Source organism: Anopheles moucheti, chromosome 3, assembly GCF_943734755.1.
Source record: "Anopheles moucheti chromosome 3, idAnoMoucSN_F20_07, whole genome shotgun sequence".
NCBI lineage: Eukaryota > Metazoa > Arthropoda > Insecta > Diptera > Culicidae > Anopheles > Anopheles moucheti.
Genome location: NC_069141.1, coordinates 43,043,131 through 43,057,059, shown reverse-complemented (window position 1 = coordinate 43,057,059; position 13,929 = coordinate 43,043,131). Strand labels below are relative to the sequence as shown.

At 42.1% G+C, this 13,929-nt stretch overlaps 2 protein-coding genes across 2 annotated transcripts; both read right to left on the bottom strand.

Moving 5' to 3' along the window:
* Window positions 1–280: 280 nt before the first annotated feature.
* LOC128302721 (proton-coupled amino acid transporter-like protein CG1139) lies at window positions 281–3,700 on the bottom strand. Its single transcript, XM_053039582.1, has 7 exons — window positions 3,662–3,700; window positions 2,022–2,146; window positions 1,381–1,543; window positions 1,097–1,288; window positions 846–1,030; window positions 603–778; window positions 281–534 (listed from the first exon to the last, which is right to left on the bottom strand). The coding sequence occupies exons 1-7, from the start codon at window positions 3,698–3,700 to the stop codon at window positions 281–283; spliced, it is 1,134 nt and encodes a 377-aa protein (XP_052895542.1).
* Window positions 3,701–7,268: 3,568 nt separating this feature from the next.
* On the bottom strand, window positions 7,269–10,689 carry LOC128302720 (proton-coupled amino acid transporter-like protein CG1139). The gene is made up of 7 exons (XM_053039580.1): window positions 10,651–10,689; window positions 9,010–9,134; window positions 8,369–8,531; window positions 8,085–8,276; window positions 7,834–8,018; window positions 7,591–7,766; window positions 7,269–7,522 (listed from the first exon to the last, which is right to left on the bottom strand). Exons 1-7 carry the CDS (start codon window positions 10,687–10,689, stop codon window positions 7,269–7,271), a joined length of 1,134 nt encoding a protein of 377 aa, XP_052895540.1.
* Window positions 10,690–13,929: the final 3,240 nt, after the last annotated feature.

The following is a 13,929-nucleotide window of genomic DNA, read 5'->3' as shown; positions in this document are numbered from 1 at the left end:
ATTTAGCATAGGAATGGTTATGGCTCTAACAATTATCTTCTTTCTGTTCCAAATGTTCCACCCTGTCTCTTTCTCTCTCCCACACATTCACATAACACACCCCTCACAGTCCTGCCCTCAAAAGTGCACTTTCTCTCTGTCGCCAGGTGCGCTGTTTACGTGTCGAGTAATACTTATTTGTAATGATGGAGTGAAAAGATGGCGAATCAATACTTCATGTTGGTTGCGGATGTTGATTTTCGCTGCTTGTTTATTGCTAGCGCACACAGCCACACAATCCTCAATCGTCATGTCCGAGGGTGTGAATGATTTCGATCATGCTGGTCGAGGTACCGATCACCAGCCCCAGCATGGCTACCACGCCAATAACGCTGTTCTTCGCAACCATCCACACCTTTGCCATACCCTGCCGATGGTGCCCGTACGTGCAGGTTTGTATCAATGCAGGGAATGCAATGCCCAGGGCAGAAAGGCACAGTGCTCCGAACAGCGAAATGAAGAGTTCCAGATTGGGAATGGCCACTGCCAGCAAGACTGTAATGAGAGGAGAAGTGCATTAGATGAGCAAATCCGCGCTGGAATCCAAATAAACCTATACGTACATGTGATTAACACTAGCACCGTTCGTGCGATGTACTCATAAAAGGTGCTTCGTGGAGAATCACCCAAATTCTTCTTCAAGTAGTCGTTCCAGGTGATATCTATCGCTACGTAACACGCCAGCCCGTGGGTGATGTAGATGGCAAAGGCTAACATTCCCTTAACGCACTGGGCCAAGCTGAGGGAGGAGAAGAGCAAAGTAAATCATTTAATCATACGATCTCGGCTACAATGGCTGCTCAAACTGCTTACATTTTTCCTCAGGCAGATTCAACGTTATCGATCCCTTTATAGCTGAACCGTAGTTCAGATATCCGAAAAAGCCCATACCAATGTACAGTGTGACGATCAGGATCATTGCCTTGTTCAGCACACCAAAACTACCACCGAACTTATTCGGAGTTTTCATCTCATTCTCCAATGGCAGGATCTAAAAGCAATAAGACATGTGTAACCGCATTATCGAATATCGTAGCACAAACAACTGCTTACTCACCACACCGATTGCTTCCAAAGCGAATAGCACTGTGCCGAAGAAGAGCGCGAAACCGCTCATTGTGCCGACTTTGTCGCGATTCTCGAACGAGATGGGCTCGCGGAAGATGTAGTACAAGATGATGCCGAACGAGACGAGCGTGACAAAATTAGCTACCGTCGAGAATGGTGCCAATGATTTCAGATTCCTAACCTACACAATGGGAGATCCGGTAACAGTCAAACGACGAATTAGTACGTGGTTTAGTGCAACGGAAGAGGCAGCTCCTGCAAGTGGCTACAGACCCAGTTGATCAGGATGAGTGGCAGAAGAATGATCAGCATGTATAGCCGCACATCGGTATCGGTGTAGTAGTCAGCAATGGCCTTAATGTTAGACGACACAAACACAACGTACACGCAGCAAGTACCGAGCTGGTAGATGAGCAGAAACACGTTTACTCTATGACTGAAAAGGTAGATGAGGGAAGGAGAGCAAATTGTTAAATTAAGTAACGGACGTCTACTTCTATGAAATTACTTACATTATTACTTTAGATAAAGTGTTGTAGACAACGGTGAACGTATGATTCGTTTTTGTTTATGTCACCTGACGTAATGACGGTGACAGTTCGGTGACGGGTGACAGTGCCGTTACGGATCGCGTGTGCGCCATCGATTTTAGGGATTCACAGTCGAAACCCGCCAGCGAAAGGACGTGTAATTTTTTAACGCGCACCCAAGACAAGCCGCGCATCCCGAATTACACCTCTAGCGAAGCCGAACTACACCCGCGCCAAACCGAACCACAAAACCAAAACCGGTCTAAGAAAGTGCTCCGCGAAAGACGTTAAGTTTGAAGTAGGAAATAAAATTGGTTTAAGAAACTTGCAAAATTTGGTGTTAATAAACGCGTCCGCGGTGGTGAAAACGAAATTGAAAAGAACGTTGCGTTGCAACATAAAGGTTTAAGCGCTTCCGGTCCTTCCAGCAGTGCAGTCTGCGTAACGGCCGGATAGTTCAGGCTCGGCACTCGTTTCCGCTTGCACAGCTCGTGCTCTGCTTTAATATCCTTTCTCGGTCACCAACGTTTCGCTGTACAGCCGCAACAGAAAATGGTGACGTCGCTTGAAGCGGACGCCTGGTCGTTCGAGAACTGACTGACGGTGCTTGCTCGTTCATTCGGCGCGCTTCGGTCGGCTGCAAAAGGCAGGAGATGTCACGCACACTATTACTCAAGCTATCGCGGCGATTGTGGTTGTTAGAAAGCGGCTCGTAGTGTTGATAGCTTATATGGCACATTTTATAATACATCCACGGAGTCTTATCACTATTTTTCGGCAATACGGTAATGCAATAGAAAATAAGCAAAACATTGAGAACTGTCTACTACGATAATAGGTTTTGTTGGTATAAAATTTTAACCATTCTAGTGTTGATTTGAATTGATGCCCATTAGACATGTTCTCCGATTGCCTACACACAGCCGCAATCTTTTTTTTCAGAATGAAGTTTCAACCACATCTAATAAGTGAAATCACCGTTATTTAACGCTGAAAGACGTTTAAAAACTACAATAGTAATCGATATTTTTTTGAATTTTTTTCTTAAAAACAATTATTTGGAAATTATCACAAGTGGTTCAGCTAATAAATAATAAAAATAAATAAAATATTAAACATACGCACTTGTACACATACATTAAATTGCACGAAGGAAAAAATTGATTTTTTTTTATGTTATTGCTATTGGAAATTAATTTTTTTGCTTAAGAAGCGTTCGATTCGATTAATTAGGTCATGTTCAGAAGTCGAAATATTTTTAAGGATACACATGTAGTTTCAGTTTAGCTTTTTCATTATTTTCTTGGATCTTTCATTGCAAAACCCTATCCTTTTGGATACAGATTATAATTTTATCACAAGTTAAATCAAAATATAATCTGTTAAAATACACATTTTGGATTTTGAACAGATTGTCGTCTTCTTCATTTCGTTGATGGGCTGCAAAGAAGCGTGAAGGAATTTTTTTACGACGACTGAAACCTGTTAGGAAAGCAAATCCTGCACTATTTGACAGTTCTATTTGACAGTACTATTTGACAGGCAACATTGAAATATAAGCATTCAGAAATTTACAATCGAAGCAACCATACGTCGACTAGCTAATATAAACCTTTGACAACATCGAAATATAATCATTCCTATCAAAGCAACCATCTTACACCAGCTTACATGATGGAACGCTGTTTCTGCTGTTGTGAACGTTGCAACGCCTGTTTGAATTGGCTGTCAATCCAGTACTGCTGTCCAAAGTGTTGCAACAAAACCCAAAAGGAGGAACCTTTGGCAAAATTGGGGCCGGCACTAAATGGAAAAACATCTTTCTACGGTTTGGACACAATGGAAGCTTGTTTCCAATCGTGTCGATTGTGCCACATTTGCCGATTTCGTTGTATCGATTGCGCACACCAAATGAGCCAGAAGGAGGAGTCCACATCGACCAGCTCTTACAGCTATGTTCCTCGTCAGATTATATTTGCAACCGCTCCAACGACCAGACCTGTTACCCGTCGTCCGTGGCGTACCGGTCGTCCATCCCACGGTCCCAAACCCGCCTCCGTCATACTGGGTTCGACTAAAGAGAAAAGTACGAATGACATGAAACGGACGAATCTAAATGGAAATGACAACGACGAATCTACCAACCAGCCGACTTCCGATGGCAAAGATCGTGTCAGTGACAGTGCACCCGTTTCGCGGAAAAAAACGGTCGGCTTCCGTACAGATGATCCTGCAAAAGAACAACAACATGATCACAAGCAGAAAACAACGCTCCACCAACGGAAAGAAGCACAATCCAAAGCTCCCGGAGTACGTGGTGGAGTATCGAACCATGCGAAAGGTGACGCCACCTCCAGGGCAGCTACTGGACCGGGTTGGACAAATGTGACACAAAAAGGAGGACCATGGAAGAAGGCGGGTGCCGTTGGGCCGGAGACTACGAACACTGGACCGGGTTGGAAAAATGTGACACAAAAAGGAGGACCATGGAAGAAGGCAGGTGCCGGTGGGCCGGAGACTACGAACACTGGACCGGGTTGGAAAAATGTGACACAAAAAGGAGGACCATGGAAGAAGGCAGGTGCCGGTGGGCCGGAGACTACGAACACTGGACCGGGTTGGAAAAATGTGACACAAAAAGGAGGACCATGGAAGAAGGCGGGTGCCGTTGGGCCGGAGACTACGAACACTAGACCGGGTTGGAAAAATGTGACACAAAAAGGAGGACCATGGAAGAAGGCGGGTGCCGGTGGGCCGGAGACTACGAACACTGGACCGGGTTGGAAAAATGTGACACAAAAAGGAGGACCATGGAAGAAGGCAGGTGCCGTTGGGCCGGAGACTACGAACACTGGACCGGGTTGGAAAAATGTGACACAAAAAGGAGGACCATGGAAGAAGGCGGGTGCCGGTGGGCCGGTGGCTACGAACACTGGACCGGGTGGGAAAAATGTTACCCATAAAGGAGAACCCGGGAAGAAGGCGAGTGCCGGTGGGCCGGAGGCTACGAACACTAAAGTTCGCATATCGGTCACGAACGCTACAGGGTCTGGGCCTGCAGCGAAGGGAAGCAAACCTACTGGAAAGGGCAGCAAGAAGTAAATCACACCACAACAGTTAGTGTTTCGTTTCGAAGCCTCGATGCCGTCAGATGGCGATACTGTTCGGTTTGTTGCGTATTTCTCCAACATGTCCGGTTAATCGCAGCCATTCTTATACACCTCTATATTTCGTTATCTTGTATCGTACCTTTGGAACTAAAAATAGAAATTCGCGTATTCTCGGATAAAAAAATAAATATTTTACATCGAATTAGTGAAATGGCAAATATCACACATGTACTTTGTTACACCAGTCATGTAAATCTGAAATGTATTAATAAAGGATGAAATTAAAGATACTAAAAACAAACATGAATATGTTTTTTCATTAAATAACGTAATAGTTATTTTTCTGCATGGTTCTATTTTTAAGAAGCGTTTGTGCTACAGATTACAGCTACAGTTAAACAAACACGGCTTTAGATTCGGCACATTCAGCTGCCAGCAGTTTCAGCAGTAGTAAATGTGGAGGGGAAAGATAATTTCACGGATAGTGCATAATTTCGTAGTGGAAATTAACGTGAACCTCGTGACAATTCAACAGGGTACGGTGACACACATGTTTCCATTATGTCACCGCTTTGCACTCGTCAACAATTAAATGATGCAATAATGAGTTGGAGTGCACCCTTTAGTAATATGTTTTCATTTTCTTAAGAGAAGGTGAATTAGTATTGAAGTTGTCGAATAGTTGAAATTAATAAAAGTGTGTTTTAAAGCACGTCTGTTTCAACGAGAACATAAATCTTCACTGTACTATACCTATGATACTTAGCTAATTTGAACTGAAAATATTTGGTAATTATGCAAGTCAAGCGAAAACAGCTAAGGCTTTAATGAAGTTATAACATATTATCTTACCTAATTTTTTACATAAATTCCAATTTTAATGGTAATTTATTTACATTCTTAATATTTCTTTTTAAGTTTTGTTTTACATTCTGTTGTAACCTAACCTTAAAGTAACCTTTTTTATATTTATATTTACATTGCAAGTTGTTTTCTCTTCTTTTAGCTTCTTTTTATACTTTATGAGCTATTGTTTTGTTATTTGTGTAATGCTAAACTTTACAGTGATTTTTATTCTTTTGTTACATTGTTCCTCATCCGAAATGCTGTAGATTTTCTTTCTTGGTGAACTGAATTTACAAGTCCTATAATAAATTGTCTTTTACTACATCATAAAACACTAATCTAACCGTATTAATAGTCTGAACAACAATTTCGTCAAAAACAAGTGGCAAACATTTTCCGATGAAAAACTGAACAATTTACACTCTCGCTCACCAAGTTTCTTCGAAAGGAAGAGGAAAATTTTGCATATGGAAAGAGGAAAGTGGAAAGTTACTACTACACAAATTTTTTGCGACCGCCTACACCGCCTACCGTTTGATCCGCCGCTGACATAAACGGTCAAAATTGACCTACAAAGTGGAACTAGCACTAAAAGAACTCTTAAATTATCATCTGGTATCATTAAACCCGGATTTTGTTCAAATGCTCTAAAAATAAACAATAATTTGGAAAGCTTTCAGAATGTTTTAACACGTGAGGCGATAGCCTTTAGTCATTTCAACAGATGAAATTTAGGTGCGATAAAGCTAAAGGTCGAACGAAATATACCTCACGCTTTTGATTTAAAGCATACGTGTAAACTTGTTAAAATAGTGTATTTTTGCGTATCAAGTTGAATACGCTGTGATGTAATGGGTTAAGCTTCTTGGAGACCACCCGTAGCGGAATGTATGAAATGTATACGGTACTAACAGGCTTACTCCAACTACCAATAAATCAGCTAGGTTGTCTTATACGTTAAAAAAAAGTTTTATTAGGAGAGGTTGCCGGTCGGACTGCAATACATAAAGAGAACACATCGCTCCAGCATAGCTGTTTTCTTTAAAATACTAGTTTATTGCAACTTCACTTACGCTATGTACACAACTTTTCAATTTTCCGTTTGATCATTTCGCTTCGCTTAGCTAGTCTTACAAGATAGATATGTTCGTCCTGGTGGGCTTCATGCACATACACCACCGCTTCACAGTTGCGATCGTTGCGATCATAGGGAACATCGAATGAATGTGCAAGAACACCTTAAAATAAAAGCACATATGATAGAAATGATTGAACAGCTGACGGCAAATGGACCGGCAGACCGGTAAACCATCGCCTGTCACATCATGATCAGGAGATCAGGAGCAGCTCGGTAGTAGTTCGACAGCTACAGCTAACGCTTTGACTTCTCGACGCATTTAGCATAGGAATGGTTATGGCTCTAACAATTATCTTCTTTCTGTTCCAAATGTTCCACCCTGTCTCTTTCTCTGTCCCACACATTCACATAACACACCCCTCACAGTCCTGCCCTCAAAAGTGCACTTTCTCTCTGTCGCCAGGTGCGCTGTTTACGTGTCGAGTAATACTTATTTGTAATGATGGAGTGAAAAGATGGCGAATCAATACTTCATGTTGGTTGCGGATGTTGATTTTCGCTGCTTGTTTATTGCTAGCGCACACAGCCACACAATCCTCAATCGTCATGTCCGAGGGTGTGAATGATTTCGATCATGCTGGTCGAGGTACCGATCACCAGCCCCAGCATGGCTACCACGCCAATAACGCTGTTCTTCGCAACCATCCACACCTTTGCCATACCCTGCCGATGGTGCCCGTACGTGCAGGTTTGTATCAATGCAGGGAATGCAATGCCCAGGGCAGAAAGGCACAGTGCTCCGAACAGCGAAATGAAGAGTTCCAGATTGGGAATGGCCACTGCCAGCAAGACTGTAATGAGAGGAGAAGTGCATTAGATGAGCAAATCCGCGCTGGAATCCAAATAAACCTATACGTACATGTGATTAACACTAGCACCGTTCGTGCGATGTACTCATAAAAGGTGCTTCGTGGAGAATCACCCAAATTCTTCTTCAAGTAGTCGTTCCAGGTGATATCTATCGCTACGTAACACGCCAGCCCGTGGGTGATGTAGATGGCAAAGGCTAACATTCCCTTAACGCACTGGGCCAAGCTGAGGGAGGAGAAGAGCAAAGTAAATCATTTAATCATACGATCTCTGCTACAATGGCTGCTCAAACTGCTTACATTTTTCCTCAGGCAGATTCAACGTTATCGATCCCTTTATAGCTGAACCGTAGTTCAGATATCCGAAAAAGCCCATACCAATGTACAGTGTGACGATCAGGATCATTGCCTTGTTCAGCACACCAAAACTACCACCGAACTTATTCGGAGTTTTCATCTCATTCTCCAATGGCAGGATCTAAAAGCAATAAGACATGTGTAACCGCATTATCGAATATCGTAGCACAAACAACTGCTTACTCACCACACCGATTGCTTCCAAAGCGAATAGCACTGTGCCGAAGAAGAGCGCGAAACCGCTCATTGTGCCGACTTTGTCGCGATTCTCGAACGAGATGGGCTCGCGGAAGATGTAGTACAAGATGATGCCGAACGAGACGAGCGTGACAAAATTAGCTACCGTCGAGAATGGTGCCAATGATTTCAGATTCCTAACCTACACAATGGGAGATCCGGTAACAGTCAAACGACGAATTAGTACGTGGTTTAGTGCAACGGAAGAGGCAGCTCCTGCAAGTGGCTACAGACCCAGTTGATCAGGATGAGTGGCAGAAGAATGATCAGCATGTATAGCCGCACATCGGTATCGGTGTAGTAGTCAGCAATGGCCTTAATGTTAGACGACACAAACACAACGTACACGCAGCAAGTACCGAGCTGGTAGATGAGCAGAAACACGTTTACTCTATGACTGAAAAGGTAGATGAGGGAAGGAGAGCAAATTGTTAAATTAAGTAACGGACGTCTACTTCTATGAAATTACTTACATTATTACTTTAGATAAAGTGTTGTAGACAACGGTGAACGTATGATTCGTTTTTGTTTATGTCACCTGACGTAATGACGGTGACAGTTCGGTGACGGGTGACAGTGCCGTTACGGATCGCGTGTGCGCCATCGATTTTAGGGATTCACAGTCGAAACCCGCCAGCGAAAGGACGTGTAATTTTTTAACGCGCACCCAAGACAAGCCGCGCATCCCGAATTACACCTCTAGCGAAGCCGAACTACACCCGCGCCAAACCGAACCACAAAACCAAAACCGGTCTAAGAAAGTGCTCCGCGAAAGACGTTAAGTTTGAAGTAGGAAATAAAATTGGTTTAAGAAACTTGCAAAATTTGGTGTTAATAAACGCGTCCGCGGTGGTGAAAACGAAATTGAAAAGAACGTTGCGTTGCAACATAAAGGTTTAAGCGCTTCCGGTCCTTCCAGCAGTGCAGTCTGCGTAACGGCCGGATAGTTCAGGCTCGGCACTCGTTTCCGCTTGCACAGCTCGTGCTCTGCTTTAATATCCTTTCTCGGTCACCAACGTTTCGCTGTACAGCCGCAACAGAAAATGGTGACGTCGCTTGAAGCGGACGCCTGGTCGTTCGAGAACTGACTGACGGTGCTTGCTCGTTCATTCGGCGCGCTTCGGTCGGCTGCAAAAGGCAGGAGATGTCACGCACACTATTACTCAAGCTATCGCGGCGATTGTGGTTGTTAGAAAGCGGCTCGTAGTGTTGATAGCTTATATGGCACATTTTATAATACATCCACGGAGTCTTATCACTATTTTTCGGCAATACGGTAATGCAATAGAAAATAAGCAAAACATTGAGAACTGTCTACTACGATAATAGGTTTTGTTGGTATAAAATTTTAACCATTCTAGTGTTGATTTGAATTGATGCCCATTAGACATGTTCTCCGATTGCCTACACACAGCCGCAATCTTTTTTTTCAGAATGAAGTTTCAACCACATCTAATAAGTGAAATCACCGTTATTTAACGCTGAAAGACGTTTAAAAGCTACAATAGTAATCGATATTTTTATGAATTTTTTTCTTAAAAACTATTATTTGGAAATTATCACAAGTGGTTCAGCTAATAAATAATAAAAATAAATAAAATATTAAACATACGCACTTGTACACATACATTAAATTGCACGAAGGAAAAAATTGATTCTTTTTTTATTTTATTGCTATTGGAAATTAATTTTTTTGCTTAAGAAGCGTTCGATTCGATTAATTAGGTCATGTTCAGAAGTCGAAATATTTTTAAGGATACACATGTAGTTTCAGTTTAGCTTTTTCATTATTTTCTTGGATCTTTCATTGCAAAACCCTATCCTTTTGGATACAGATTATAATTTTATCACAAGTTAAATCAAAATATAATCTGTTAAAATACACATTTTGGATTTTGAACAGATTGTCGTCTTCTTCATTTCGTTGATGGGCTGCAAAGAAGCGTGAAGGAATTTTTTTACGACGACTGAAACCTGTTAGGAAAGCAAATCCTGCACTATTTGACAGTTCTATTTGACAGTACTATTTGACAGGCAACATTGAAATATAAGCATTCAGAAATTTACAATCGAAGCAACCATACGTCGACTAGCTAATATAAACCTTTGACAACATCGAAATATAATCATTCCTATCAAAGCAACCATCTTACACCAGCTTACATGATGGAACGCTGTTTCTGCTGTTGTGAACGTTGCAACGCCTGTTTGAATTGGCTGTCAATCCAGTACTGCTGTCCAAAGTGTTGCAACAAAACCCAAAAGGAGGAACCTTTGGCAAAATTGGGGCCGGCACTAAATGGAAAAACATCTTTCTACGGTTTGGACACAATGGAAGCTTGTTTCCAATCGTGTCGATTGTGCCACATTTGCCGATTTCGTTGTATCGATTGCGCACACCAAATGAGCCAGAAGGAGGAGTCCACATCGACCAGCTCTTACAGCTATGTTCCTCGTCAGATTATATTTGCAACCGCTCCAACGACCAGACCTGTTACCCGTCGTCCGTGGCGTACCGGTCGTCCATCCCACGGTCCCAAACCCGCCTCCGTCATACTGGGTTCGACTAAAGAGAAAAGTACGAATGACATGAAACGGACGAATCTAAATGGAAATGACAACGACGAATCTACCAACCAGCCGACTTCCGATGGCAAAGATCGTGTCAGTGACAGTGCACCCGTTTCGCGGAAAAAAACGGTCGGCTTCCGTACAGATGATCCTGCAAAAGAACAACAACATGATCACAAGCAGAAAACAACGCTCCACCAACGGAAAGAAGCACAATCCAAAGCTCCCGGAGTACGTGGTGGAGTATCGAACCATGCGAAAGGTGACGCCACCTCCAGGGCAGCTACTGGACCGGGTTGGACAAATGTGACACGAAAAGGAGGACCATGGAAGAAGGCGGGTGCCGGTGGGCCGGAGACTACGAACACTGGACCGGGTTGGAAAAATGTGACACAAAAAGGAGGACCATGGAAGAAGGCGGGTGCCGTTGGGCCGGAGACTACGAACACTAGACCGGGTTGGAAAAATGTGACACAAAAAGGAGGACCATGGAAGAAGGCAGGTGCCGGTGGGCCGGAGACTACGAACACTGGACCGGGTTGGAAAAATGTGACACAAAAAGGAGGACCATGGAAGAAGGCGGGTGCCGTTGGGCCGGAGACTACGAACACTAGACCGGGTTGGAAAAATGTGACACAAAAAGGAGGACCATGGAAGAAGGCGGGTGCCGGTGGGCCGGAGACTACGAACACTGGACCGGGTTGGAAAAATGTGACACAAAAAGGAGGACCATGGAAGAAGGCAGGTGCCGTTGGGCCGGAGACTACGAACACTGGACCGGGTTGGAAAAATGTGACACAAAAAGGAGGACCATGGAAGAAGGCGGGTGCCGGTGGGCCGGAGGCTACGAACACTGGACCGGGTTGGAAAAATGTTACCCATAAAGGAGAACCCGGGAAGAAGGCGAGTGCCGGTGGGCCGGAGGCTACGAACACTAAAGTTCGCATATCGGTCACGAACGCTACAGGGTCTGGGCCTGCAGCGAAGGGAAGCAAACCTACTGGAAAGGGCAGCAAGAAGTAAATCACACCACAACAGTTAGTGTTTCGTTTCGAAGCCTCGATGCCGTCAGATGGCGATACTGTTCGGTTTGTTGCGTATTTCTCCAACATGTCCGGTTAATCGCAGCCATTCTTATACACCTCTATATTTCGTTATCTTGTATCGTACCTTTGGAACTAAAAATAGAAATTCGCGTATTCTCGGATAAAAAAATAAATATTTTACATCGAATTAGTGAAATGGCAAATATCACACATGTACTTTGTTACACCAGTCATGTAAATCTGAAATGTATTAATAAAGGATGAAATTAAAGATACTAAAAACAAACATGAATATGTTTTTTCATTAAATAACGTAATAGTTATTTTTCTGCATGGTTCTATTTTTAAGAAGCGTTTGTGCTACAGATTACAGCTACAGTTAAACAAACACGGCTTTAGATTCGGCACATTCAGCTGCCAGCAGTTTCAGCAGTAGTAAATGTGGAGGGGAAAGATAATTTCACGGATAGTGCATAATTTCGTAGTGGAAATTAACGTGAACCTCGTGACAATTCAACAGGGTACGGTGACACACATGTTTCCATTATGTCACCGCTTTGCACTCGTCAACAATTAAATGATGCAATAATGAGTTGGAGTGCACCCTTTAGTAATATGTTTTCATTTTCTTAAGAGAAGGTGAATTAGTATTGAAGTTGTCGAATAGTTGAAATTAATAAAAGTGTGTTTTAAAGCACGTCTGTTTCAACGAGAACATAAATCTTCACTGTACTATACCTATGATACTTAGCTAATTTGAACTGAAAATATTTGGTAATTATGCAAGTCAAGCGAAAACAGCTAAGGCTTTAATGAAGTTATAACATATTATCTTACCTAATTTTTTACATAAATTCCAATTTTAATGGTAATTTATTTACATTCTTAATATTTCTTTTTAAGTTTTGTTTTACATTCTGTTGTAACCTAACCTTAAAGTAACCTTTTTTATATTTATATTTACATTGCAAGTTGTTTTCTCTTCTTTTAGCTTCTTTTTATACTTTATGAGCTATTGTTTTGTTATTTGTGTAATGCTAAACTTTACAGTGATTTTTATTCTTTTGTTACATTGTTCCTCATCCGAAATGCTGTAGATTTTCTTTCTTGGTGAACTGAATTTACAAGTCCTATAATAAATTGTCTTTTACTACATCATAAAACACTAATCTAACCGTATTAATAGTCTGAACAACAATTTCGTCAAAAACAAGTGGCAAACATTTTCCGATGAAAAACTGAACAATTTACACTCTCGCTCACCAAGTTTCTTCGAAAGGAAGAGGAAAATTTTGCATATGGAAAGAGGAAAGTGGAAAGTTACTACTACACAAATTTTTTGCGACCGCCTACACCGCCTACCGTTTGATCCGCCGCTGACATAAACGGTCAAAATTGACCTACAAAGTGGAACTAGCACTAAAAGAACTCTTAAATTATCATCTGGTATCATTAAACCCGGATTTTGTTCAAATGCTCTAAAAATAAACAATAATTTGGAAAGCTTTCAGAATGTTTTAACACGTGAGGCGATAGCCTTTAGTCATTTCAACAGATGAAATTTAGGTGCGATAAAGCTAAAGGTCGAACGAAATATACCTCACGCTTTTGATTTAAAGCATACGTGTAAACTTGTTAAAATAGTGTATTTTTGCGTATCAAGTTGAATACGCTGTGATGTAATGGGTTAAGCTTCTTGGAGACCACCCGTAGCGGAATGTATGAAATGTATACGGTACTAACAGGCTTACTCCAACTACCAATAAATCAGCTAGGTTGTCTTATACGTTAAAAAAAAGTTTTATTAGGAGAGGTTGCCGGTCGGACTGCAATACATAAAGAGAACACATCGCTCCAGCATAGCTGTTTTCTTTAAAATACTAGTTTATTGCAACTTCACTTACGCTATGTACACAACTTTTCAATTTTCCGTTTGATCATTTCGCTTCGCTTAGCTAGTCTTACAAGATAGATATGTTCGTCCTGGTGGGCTTCATGCACATACACCACCGCTTCACAGTTGCGATCGTTGCGATCATAGGGAACATCGAATGAATGTGCAAGAACACCTTAAAATAAAAGCACATATGATAGAAATGATTGAACAGCTGACGGCAAATGGACCGGCAGACCGGTAAACCATCGCCTGTCACATCATGATCAGGAGATCAGGAGCAG

What these genes read in the sequence shown, in the direction of transcription:
- LOC128302720 (XM_053039580.1), bottom strand. Translation starts at nt 10,689, where the DNA reads ATGACGGAGGCGGGTTTGGGACCGTGGGATGGACGACCG. An exon ending in CCTTTATGTTGCAACGCAAC is followed by an intron (nt 8,532 to 9,009) that starts GTTCTTTTCAAT and finishes CTACCTTTTCAG; the next exon opens with TCATAGAGTAAACGTGTTTC. An exon ending in CACTCATCCTGATCAACTGG is followed by an intron (nt 8,277 to 8,368) that starts GTCTGTAGCCAC and finishes CCCATTGTGTAG; the next exon opens with GTTAGGAATCTGAAATCATT.
- LOC128302721 (XM_053039582.1), bottom strand. Translation starts at nt 3,700, where the DNA reads ATGACGGAGGCGGGTTTGGGACCGTGGGATGGACGACCG. An exon ending in GACCGTGGGATGGACGACCG is followed by an intron (nt 2,147 to 3,661) that starts GTACGCCACGGA and finishes TGACCGAGAAAG; the next exon opens with GATATTAAAGCAGAGCACGA. An exon ending in CTTTGGAAGCAATCGGTGTG is followed by an intron (nt 1,031 to 1,096) that starts GTGAGTAAGCAG and finishes TATTGCTTTTAG; the next exon opens with ATCCTGCCATTGGAGAATGA.